We start from the raw sequence: 12,340 nt of genomic DNA on the forward strand, positions 1-12,340 counted from the left end.
TGGTGGGCGGTGTCTGACGGTGCAGGTTGGGGGTACGATGAACAGTGGCAATAATGGTCACAATAAAGATAATGGGACTACAGCTGTAATAATGAATATTTCTATGGATGTAAGTGATGGGGTCAAGATGCCAAGGCCTACTGTACAGTACAGGCCAAAAGTTTGGACACACCTTCTCATTCAATGCGTTTCCTTTTATTTTCATGACTATTTCATGACACGAGATTCTCACTGAAGGCATCAAAACTATGAATGAACACATGTGAAATTATTTACTTAACAAAAAAGTGTGAAATAACTGAAAACATGTCTTATATTTTAGATTCTTCAAAGTAGTCACCCTTTGCTTTTTTTATTAATAAGGGAAACAATTCCACTAATTAACCCTGACAAGGCACACCTGTGAAGTGAAAACCATTTCAGGTGAGTTATCAAAAAAAACAAAGGGTGGCTACTTTGAAGAATCTAAAATATAAGACATGTTTTCAGTCATTTCACACTTTTTGTTAAGCACATAATTCCATATGTGTTCATTCATAGTTTTGATGCCTTCAGTGAGAATCTACAATGTAAATAGTCATGAAAATAAAGAAACACACTGAATGAAAAGGTGTGTCCAAACCTTTGGCCTGTACTGTATGTTTACTGGTTAAGTTGCAAGCATAAGCCAAAGTTTTACCAACTGTAGAGTATTCTTCATGGAAGTCGAGACGTAGCTAGTCAAGCCAGAGAGCCGAGAGCTTCTTTATTTAATATATCGGTATTATATCGATATTGTGATACGAGACTGGATATCATCTTTGATTTTGGATATCGTAATATGACACAAGTGTTATCTGTCCCTGGTTTTAATGGCTGGATTACAGCCGAGTGATGTCATTTTTTTAACTTAACAGACTGTTCTAGCTTTTCTATTATTTGCCTTTACCCACTTAGTTATTATATACACATTAATGATGATTTATCAAAAATCTCATTGTGTAAATATTTTCTTCTAATCACCAATTGTCAACCCTACAATATCGCCGCAATATCAATATTGAGGTATTTGGTCAAAAATATTGTGATATTAGTTTTTTTCCATATCGCCCAGCTCTAATTTAAACTAATAATAAATATGATTTCCATGGAAACAGAACTGATACTTGTTAATGTTGTGTTCTCGGCTCACCTGTTTCCGGATCACACTGGTGCTCACAGGGGTCCAGGAGGCGTCGCCCACACAGCTCGTTGACCCAGGGCCCGCTGGCGTTCTGCTGGTAGTAGAACGAGATCTGGGCCGGGTTCAGCCAGTCTGAGGCGTCCAACTGGCTCCCCTGCAGCAAAATATACCTTGATCCTGGGGAGGATGGATGGAAAGACACAGAGTGGAAGGAAAGAAGATTCAGAGGGAAGAAAAAGAGACGGATAGAGGAATGGGAAAGGAAGCAAAGGGATATGGAGGGTGGATGAATACATGGCAGGTGGAGGGAGGGAGGGTGGAAAAGCAGGACAGAGTAAGAAGAAGAAGAAAAAAGGACAGTAAGTACAAAGCAGTATGCATTCAAAACATGAAACCAAATAACTGCAACTCACATTTTTGGACTGAAAGTTGATTTCATCATTTCAAAAGATGTGTTTTTTATTTATTAAAAATGTGAAAAGCAAGACTATTTTTTTGGACCTTGAAACTAAAAACACTTCAGATGATTTAAAGACAGCAAGCAGACAATTGGATCGCTCTACACAGAACGGGGAAGAGAGGCACTTATTTTAGAAAACCTTCAAAATGAAATAGTTAAAAGACAAAGACAGATAAAGACAGAACATAAATATTTGATCAAATAAATCCCAGCAGAGGATTTATTTGGTTTCAAAATCAACCTCGCCCAACATTGCATTAAAACGACTCAAACAACCTTCTCAACCACTACTGTGATATTTGAAAAAAATAATTCATATTATTTTGTATCATTAAAGTAAAGACAAGGACAACAAACCTTAACAGATTCAAAAAATAAAAAATGAAAATAAGCAAACTGCCAGAAACATTTTAATGAAACAATACCCGTAAAAAGAAGAGTAACACTTCTGTTGGATATTATCAGTAACCACATGCAGACACTTTTGGTGCCCTGCAGCCAAGCACATGCGACGGGGTGAGGAAAGCAACAGTGAAGAGGTTTGAATTGTGTGTGCTTATTTCCCATGGTGTTTGGATAAATATTTGCAAAGATTAAAATGGTGATGACTCTGACAATGTCATAAATAAATGAATCAAATGTTCGTGTAGCTTGGAGGGCTTACTGTTCGCACCAAAGGAAGGTCTTTGTTTGGCTGCGGGTTTACTGAAAAACCTTGTCTTCTTTGTCCTTCCCACTGGTGCAGAGATAAATTGTGTTATGGACTTCTCTCCTAATCATATATTTCTTGCTGAGCCAATGACTTTACATACAGTGTGCATTTGATTCAATTATATTTAGGACGATAGCACGCAGGTTGAATTGGCTACACGCCCTGTATGGAACTGGATAGAAACTTGGTTAAAGTTGAGGACGTGTAAGAGAATTCACTCAAACTTTGAAACTGTTCAGACTACTCTGCACTTTTACTTAAAAGAAACCATGTCAACAATGTCACTACACTGTATAGCACTGTACAATTATTGACTGTGGATCAACAAGTAACAATTGATGAACAATTTATTCCAGCGCTGTTTTCTCCTGAACTCCCCAGGAATCTGCGCACAAATTGCACTCATCTCGCCCTGATCTTCTCATCAGTGGCATAAACAAAGCAACGTGATGGGATTAGTGTTGCAATCTAGTGCCATGTCAACACATCCTCTGCATCTGCCAACAGCTTGTAAGGGCCCTTTAAATTGAAAGTTTTTATGATTGTTTAACACAATGCAACAATGTACATAAGATGCATCATACTGTTGTTTGTTTTGATGATGATGATGAAAGAAACAATTTTTTTTTCCACAATTTGCCACCCTAGCTAACTGAAAAAGGAATAGGCTGAAGCCGATGCTTATTTTTGCTTATCCTATAATCCCCATAGAATCACCCAGACATCCAACAAAACTAAATGAAACTAAATACTTGAGTACAATCTACAATAGTAGTACAATTTTACATTTTAATCAAATTACTTCATAACCCTTAAATATTTTAGATTTTAAAGCTTTTTTTGAAACTCAACAGATCAACAACTCATCAATAAGTTCATTCCATAATTTAACCCCCAAAACTGAAACACATCTTAATTTTACAATAGTCCTCGCTTTACCAGTTACAAAGATAAAGAACAGTCTTAAATTATAATTACCTTCTCTTAATTAAAAAAAAAAAGAAAAAAATGTAATTGTCAAATTCTAGGCATTTGACCAGTTGAGGTAATTTGTGGAGCAGGAGGTTAAACTCTGTTACTGTAATCAAGGTCAATGAGAGAAGGACCACATATTTATCTGAAATTAGTACTTGTTTAAAAGTTGATGTCGAATTGTGACACTGAATTAAATGTGAAGTTCTCACATCTCAAAAAAATACTTCACTGAAGGGAGCCATGGTGGACCAGGCTAACATGTTAAACATCTCCTAAAGTCAGTTTGCAACTGCCTGGAAAAAGTAAGTTATTCAAAAAAAAATAATAAATGCAACAACTTAAAATGTAACCAGCCAAACCACGAAAGAACTGCCACTGAGAGGAAGAGGCCTCTGGACACCCGACACAGCAGGTGTCACTATAATACCCGATACTGAGAGTTATCCGCAGTGTTGTCTCGCTTTGCCAGACCATCCACACGCTGTGCAGCGGAGGAGGGTCTGGCTACTCCACACAGCATTCCGGGATGGGAGAAAAACATGCTCTGGTTTATTGGCATTTCTTTAAACCAATCACAATAGGCATGGGCGACGCCAAGCTCCGCACGGAGCAGCTGCAAAATAGTCGTGTGAGAGAAAACTCAGATTGGACAGATAGTCTAGCTAGCTGTCTGGATTTACCCTGCAGAGATCTGAGGAGCAGTTAACCATAGTCCTCAGAAATCCACCGGAGTTTAGAATTCCAACACAAAGAAAGCGGAAGGAAACATCGACATCAGCGAAAATACACGCATCCGGTGAAATTTCCTGCGGCACCGGAGCAATCCCGGAAGTGGAACAGAAGTCAAGGATATAGACTATCCACTGTGTGATCTATGTAAATTAGCAGCAGCACTCATTGACCAAAGCCCTGTCCGTTTGCAAACATGGGCTGCACCGGGAATTTGCTAACCCAAACATATTTAATGACTTCTTGGCAGGCTCTGTGTGCCCTAGTTAGTGCCATCCCCTTTGATGATCACTTTAAAACTAGAGCACACGCTGCAAATGGCCAGACACATCTTTTTTTTGTTTTATTTTTTATTGCGGAGAGTCATAAAATTGCTCGTAAAAACTTTCAAACTTAAGACGCCAATCAGCAATGTTTCTGTTTTTATGGCACATTTTATGTCCTATTTGATGTCTTTTGGCAATTGTGGTATATATGTAGAATTTTTGGTTTTAAATCATGAAATGGATTCTAATGGTAAACATTAATGCTTTGTGGATGTATGCAGTGTAACTGAATTCTGGCAAAAAAATAAATAAAAACTCATGTAATAGAATATGAACCTGGAGCCAACTCCAGTAATATATTCATCATCTCAAATGTGAATCTCACAGGATGCCACGTATCCCTGAAAGGACCTCCAGAGATAAAATAGGTGGAGTGGGCACCAGGCTTAATCACTGTTTTAAGCACCACTGTACAACACTTCAGTCAGAGTCTGAATAGTGCTGTCATGCAGATATTTAGCAATATCACATAAGATATTTATGAGTAGAAAATGCTGCATAACTGAAACACTTAAACAAACATATTGCAATATATTTCGATACTGTGCGTAAGGCGATATATTGGGATTTTAGAAAAACTAATATTAAAAAAAAGACATGATGTTCATAAAAGTCAAAGAAGTTTAATTTAGGTAAACAATTCAGTACACAGAAAATCAAACTGACAGTTTGGGATTGTGGTTCACAGGTTCTTAATGAGCAAATGTTTATATGCTAAAGTAGGCCAAAGTTCAGCCATAGCTACATTGTTAGCCTCTAGCAAAAAGTCAGGCACTGCTAGGCACTGTTAGGCAAGGACACTAGTGGTGCGTCTCAGCATAGTCATCTAGCGGAACCAGTGTCTTACATGAATATTTTTGAACGTTTAAAATTTTTTATCGCAATAAAATATTGCGATACTCAAGTGTATTGATTTTTTCTTACCCCCCTATAAAGTAATAACTCTGACTTAAAACTTGTGTTAGCATTTAGGTCAAAGCACTGCTGTGCCTAAACGAGCCGCTATCATGGCTGTAGACTCTTGGGAGTGTTTGTCACTTTGCACTAGTCTTGCATTGCCACACCTATCTCCACAGCGCTGTGGAGTAAGGTCTGGCTACACCACAGACACATTCGAGGGGATAGGTGAAAAAAAAACTCTGGGTTGTTTGCGTTTCTTTAAACCAATCACAATCGTCTTGGGTGGCGCTAAGTTCTGGTCTAAGTTGGCTCTGCAAAATGGTCTCGGGAAGAAACTTGTTTTGGTGGAACATTTGCATCCTGAAAAAGAAAACGGAACATACACTATTAAATTAATTTAACCGTTTACACAATACAGTAAGGTGAGCTATTTAAATTACCTTGATACATGGTTTAATGTAATTTGCTCTTACCGGTGTATCGCCGTGTCTACTTCGTCCAAAGCTATCCCCGCCAATCGGTCCCAAAACTTCTCACTTAGATAGTAAATTCCGTAACCATATTCTTTGTAAATCCTAAAAATCATTCCCTGAAAGAACCAAGCAGGCCTGCTTTATTGCACAATCCAAAGTGTCTTCTAAACTTGCCATTGTCAGCGTCTGGCTCAAAGTTGTTGTTTTTTCGTAAAAAAGGGATTTTGAGAATGGCAACACACAGAAAGTTGACATCTTGCCTGTGATATCGGGCTTTATCCTGGAAATGTACTTTTGTTGATGTACTTTGCACTGGCCTGAAGACATTTTTCCCTCTTTATCAGCCTCTAAGATTGTCCACCATTTGGTGAGTTTCTATTATCAACATCCTTCAAATTTTATGAGCCACTGAATGACTGAAATGTTCAGGTTCTGGCAGATGGCCATCCAGGGGTTGGTAGGGCAAGGGATTGCATGCAACAAAGGTCCTCAGCCACTATCGCTATGAGGGGAATGTTAGGCTTTAGACCACTGGGCCACCCTAAATCATAGTTTTAGATGTTCTATTAACACTTCTCAGGCAAAACACAGATGGTAGTCAGAGATCTATTTACACAAAATACAATTGACAATAAGATGATAAACCATGATCATATTTCTATTTTAGTCTCCAGGTTAGTAATAAAGAAAAGTTTGTCCTAGCTTATCTGGAATAGCAACAGATATTGTCATCCTGCGTAAACCGACAAACATCTAAAGATGATTACTTTCCCTGATGTTAAAGGCAAGGAGAAAGCTGTGACTCCACGTTTCTGTGCTTTTCTTCACAGTATTTGAAGGCAGACACACACGCAGCTGTTGGCATTAATAGCTTCTTCACTCAGTGGTAGATTCCAGATTTTCATCTGATTTACCATGACATCAAATCAAGTCTGATGAGATTGTGGAGACATTTATGGAAGCATTCTAAATCGATCCCAGTTTTGTAATTCAACAGGCGAATTCACCATCTTTCATCTTTCCTTTCAAAGTTCCCTCCCTGGACGCCTCCCTGGAATGTTAATATCTCCCTGGCAGGCCAGCGTATACCACCGGAAAGCAGCAGCGCTCCGAATCAAATCAGACCTCCAGATGATAGATGAGTGAACCTAGTCACAGTCTATAATATATCTGGACTGCCAGCTCACTCCTGTAACGGCTGAAAAATGCCAATGAGCGAGTAGGGGTCGGCGCTTGGCCCCCACCGTTTTTTTTTTTTTCTTCTGCAGGTGCTACATTGAAATTCATTAGCGAGGTGGTTCAACATATCAAAAAGTACAAGGGGGAAGAATGATGGAGGGTTAGCTGCGGGTGGTCACTGCGACCTGGCCTCAATGTGCTCTGATGCTTTGAGGGCACATCTGTTGTGTGGTCTCACACGGGAAGCTCGGGAGGGGGCAGTCGGCATGGCATTTACCTTTGTCTTTGAGAGAGCAAAGCAAATCGGCAGCTCGTCCTGCAAAACGCAGGCGCTCTGTTTGGGAGAAATAGCGAGCTGAGCTCCAGGGAGAGCTGTGGAAAAATGCCAGCCCAGCCCCCTGGGGCTTTGAGTGCCCACAGAGGTGTGTGTGGGAAAAAAGGGTTAGGCTAGTGTAAATCCTTACCGTCAGCGATGAGGTGCTCCGGCACATGGAGGATTACTCGGACGGCGAGGGTGCAGGACATGTGAGAGGAGTAAACCAGGCCGATCACGCAGCTGATGACACTGATCAGAGTCAGGGTGGTCTTATTGATGGGGCTCCGGGGGGAACCTGCTGCTGGAAGCAAATGCACAGGGAGGGTGGGGGGGGAGTACAGGGAACAACAAACGATACAGGTATATGAAGCATTGACTGCATTTTACTCCCCCACATTCCCTGTATACCATAAACATACATGCACGCAGACACACACACACACACACACACACACACACACACACACACACACACACACACACACACACATATATATATATATACATATACATACATATATATATATATATATATATATATATATATATACACTCACACTGCTTACACAGGGAGTCATTTCACAAATAAGCCAAAAAAATGGGCTTAGCAGCCATGAAAAGGACCTTTGGATCAAAAACCTCCAGCCTTTGCGGGGTTTAGACTAGGCATAGCTCGGTGGCACACGAATAAGGTATACCTTTGAAGAATATTAACATCCACGCTGGGATGTGGGGGCAAAAAAAAGAGACATGGGCTGAAATAAAAGTGGTTCAGAGGTTGTTTTCCAACCTTCCCTCTTTCCTCTGTTCTCGCTCTCTGCCAGAGCAAGAATGCTCCTCTTATCTCTTTTACTCCAGAGTGCAACCATAGACTGTAAAAATACACACACATGCACACACACACGCACACGCGCACACGCACACACACACACACACACACACACACACACACACACACACACACACACACACACACACACACACACACACACACACACACACACACCACTGTGACCTTGAATAAAGCCACTCACACTTTGTTTAAAGAGGTTATTTTTTCACAAGCAGAATAACTCCAAATTACATTGTCACTTTTAAATGACTCTGGCAGAACTTTCTCACACAGAAGCTGCCCAAGGCGATCCTTTAAACAAAAGCCAAAGTAGAAAGCTGACCTATCGTATTATGTATGAAGCTAGTTTATCCAATCAGGTAAATTACCCAGAAAACTGGATGTGGGGCATTACATTCACCTTTTTTAAAGTTAATTTTCATGTTATTTTTATGACATTACAAAAACCAGTAGTCATTTGGTTAATATATTTTTTTTTAAAGTAGAATGTTTTATTATTCTCATCCCCCCCAACTTCATACTTAAAGACTTCACACCTCACATCTCATTCCTTTCCTCTGGATGTATGTAAACAACATAGCTCAGTTTTGCAACCACCGTTTTTCTATTCTTGCTCTAATTAAAGGTGTTGGCTGCACTTCTGGAGGCATCGCCATGTTTGTGACACCTGTGCACATGACGGGGGAATAATTGGCTCAGAGGCGTTGTGAAGGCTTGTAACACCTTCTGACAGCAGCTATTATTTTGAGGGCACTGTCTCTTTATTTATTTATTTTCCCGATGTCTCTCTTCCACACCCCATTACTGTACATCAAAACTGCTAGGACATGGCATGCTAATACATATAGCGGACTGCACCACTTCACTTTGACACATTTGAACAGGCTCCTCCTTAGAAATAATATTTGTGTGTAATATTATTTCAAAATAGTGATTTATTTTTTATTTTTCATGTCGTAAGATGCAATGGATATGAAAATATTCTGCACCGAACATTTTTGATCTAACGGTCTTGTTTGCTTACAGTCAACAAGCGTATATGCAGATGCACTGAGATCATTGTTACATGCTCACAACCACTGTGACAACACACACCTATGTACAGTACATCCACAGCATACCGTGTACACAAACTCCATGTATTTCCTTAGAAGTCAAAAACACGAGCACACACAACACTGCCATCCATCTGCTATATGCACTGTAAAGGTTACTTGTCATGCGTCATGGCGATGGTAATACCATCAGACGGCGGGATTAACTGTCTGTAGGTGTATAAATCCTCCTTACCCCCTGAGCCCCACGCGCTGTTGGCGTTACCATTTCTCATACCTCGACTCCGGCGGCGACTGCGGTTTGGGTCGGTGTAAAAGGCCAGCTGAGGCTCGCTGTCTGCCTCCGTTCCAGAGTCCCCGTCTGGGTTCAAGAAAGTTGAACCCGCTGTTGGATTCAGACATACAAAAAATAAAAGATACACCTACAATAATAAAAAAAAAAGTTGGCCTCATAGAAATGGCAAAAAAAGGGCAGCCAGAAACAAAGATGAACCCGCTGCTGGATTCAGTTTTATTCAATCAATAGTTAGCTAATGGACATGGAGCCAAGCAGAAAGTTAACCGTATCATATATTAAGGAAGATTTTTTTCCTGAGCATACTGGTTTCACTTTAGCTTTCGATTTAGCCATACTGAACTAACAAGAGGACATTATTATAGTTCCTTAAATGGACTACTTTAATGGGCTAAAAAAATAACTGCCATGACGTCTTCATGGAAAGTTAAGCCAGACAAAACTTCCCAGCAAACGTAGATGCACAAGTGTACACAGTACAGGTTTCTTGATCTGTTCTTTGAACACTTTTCAAAGTTTGCCTTGTGGAGTGAACCTTTCAAAGTAGATATTACAAATATCCACAATGGAGGAGAATTGATATACTAATGTGAAAATCAAGTTAGTGTTGATCACATTTCCTCCTAAGTATTGTTAAGGCAGTGGGATACTGTAGCGTCAATAGTGTTGGAGATTGAACTATATGGCTAAGGACAACAGCACGTTTTTTTTTAAATAGAATTGATTCATTTCAGTGGAATCGCTGAAATTAGTGACTGTGGTCATGGGGGTAAAGCAAATTTACTCATGGCTTTTAAGTAGAATTCAAAATCGGAGACCTTTGACATGCCAATTCACCTCATTGACTAACGGAAACTTCTTGACAGGGCTGGCCTTCACATGGAAACCATCCAAAATGTGTATTATTTGTATTAATCGTAAGTTTATACTAATTTATGTATCAGGGCTGCAACTTATTTTTATTTAAAAAAAAACAATTATTATAGATTCAACTGATATTCAAGTGATGTTATCATATTGATCAACAATGAAACCCAAAAATGTTACGTGTACGATAACATTAAACTGAGAAAAGCTGCAAATCTTTACATTTAAGAAGCCGGAACAACTCATGGTAGGGGGCTTTTGTTGAATAAATGACATATGATTACTCAATTATTGAAACAGTATATGCAATTCATTTTCAAATCAAATTACTGACTGGCTGTTTCAGAACTGCTACAAACATTTATGGAGCATTTTGGACAAAGACATTTTTTCAGGATAAAAAGAGTCCCATCTTATAATAATTTTAAACAAAATATACATGACAAAAATTCTAATAGTGAGAAAGTATCTCTCTCTGTGGCACCTTGACACATGTTTGTTATAAATACAGTTGGCATTACTGTAGGTCTGCACTGATAAGTTGTTACTAATAGGAATATTTACAGGAAAATGGTGTAAGTGACATTGTGAAGGCTTCATCAACAAATGAACCCATTTAAATATTAAAGACGGATCGACCCGATAGCCACATGGCGACAAATGCACTGAAACGCGAGTCGCTGGTTCGATTCCTTGCTGGCCCGACCTGATCGCTGCATGTCATCGCCTACTCTCTTGCCCCACATTTCCTGTCTTTCCCCACTATCACTAACAAATAAAGGCATAACATGGCCAAAACGTTTAGAAAAGTATAGATGAAAAAACAGTGGATGACACACGTATACTATTTGACATGGTACACCCAACACATACAGTATTTGGCTGGGGTCTTTTGCTGGACAATACCAACATGACTCTTATTTTTAGTGTTTATTTTTACCTTTTTCATGTTGCAATTCAATGAAAATGACACAGCCATTCATGACCAATTCTATTTCACAGGAAAGGAATGGTGTAGAATAGATAAACTAATAAACTAATGTGGAAATTAACAGCTTTGTTTAACAAGATAATCCCACTCATACCATTTAATTGTTCTTCCTTTTGGTGAGATAGTAAATGTCCCTCTCTTGCTTCAAAGTAGGAGGCAAGTGAATAGAGACTGACTGGTCTGTCATGTAAGGCTACTGTACAATATGATCTTGAGAATGAAAGAAAAAAAACTGCTGTTACAATACCATATGTCCACAATGCACTTGAGCTAAGTGTGTTTTAGCAGAGGCATTAGCTATGTTTAGAGGGCATGTATTGAAGTTTGTCTTACAAGTGTTAGCGGATTGTGAATCACAAAGTAAGGGGGAAATCCATCAAAGAAGCAAAGATTTGCTGCCCCAGCGGGATATATGTGAACTGAAACCAAATTCGTGCTAACATTGCTCAGTGACAAGAGCTTTAAAAATCCCCAAAACAAGACGCAGCGTTTGATTAAACTGGAGAATATCCCCCGAAAAGAAATGGGGGAATGAAAACACTGTTGGCAGCAATGTCAATGTGACAAAATGAGGACATTTTCACGACAGCCGCTTTATCAGCTTTTCATATTGTTGGTTTTAGAACAATATGCACTGAAGATATGAATTCATAGTGTAAATATTATTGACAGCCATGACTATCTGACGGCACAGATGTTGCCGTTGCTTTACTTCACAAGTGGGAAGGCTTTTTTGAGGCCACAATTGTTTCAGCGGCATTTCACACGACTGATTTAATAATAAAGCTATATTCACTGCACAATTTCCCCCCAGAAATGTTTACTGGCAGGGAACAAAGACCTCTGGAACATTATTCAGTGTGCTATTAAAACGCTGCAGTGAAACAAAGACAAATACAACTTTCATGCAGTGATCGGGAAAGACAGAGCTACATCTTCAAACCAAACATACAATATGTTTCAATAACTACAAAATAAGAACAAATAAGTAGACTTTAATTAAATATTCATCATTCATTATATGACACAAAAACATCAAGTTCTTAA

The 12,340-nt window shown here is 39.2% G+C and overlaps 1 protein-coding gene across 4 annotated transcripts in view; it reads right to left on the reverse strand.

Moving 5' to 3' along the window:
- Positions 1 to 12,340, reverse strand: part of astn1 (astrotactin 1) — a 435,006-nt gene that overhangs the window by 301,766 nt on the left and 120,900 nt on the right. For 2 of the 4 annotated variants that reach the window (XM_028593759.1, XM_028593762.1), the window contains exons 6-8: positions 9,418 to 9,525; positions 7,381 to 7,533; positions 1,172 to 1,339 (exon numbers count right to left, since the gene is read on the reverse strand). In XM_028593759.1, the coding sequence (XP_028449560.1) occupies positions 1,172 to 1,339; positions 7,381 to 7,533; positions 9,418 to 9,525 (429 nt within the window). The remainder of the gene's footprint in view (positions 1 to 1,171; positions 1,340 to 7,380; positions 7,534 to 9,417; positions 9,526 to 12,340) is intronic. The other 2 variants (XM_028593760.1, XM_028593761.1) reach the window with 2 other exon arrangements.

The sequence above is a fragment of the Perca flavescens genome, chromosome 12 (genome assembly GCF_004354835.1).
Source record: "Perca flavescens isolate YP-PL-M2 chromosome 12, PFLA_1.0, whole genome shotgun sequence".
Taxonomy (NCBI): domain Eukaryota; kingdom Metazoa; phylum Chordata; class Actinopteri; order Perciformes; family Percidae; genus Perca; species Perca flavescens.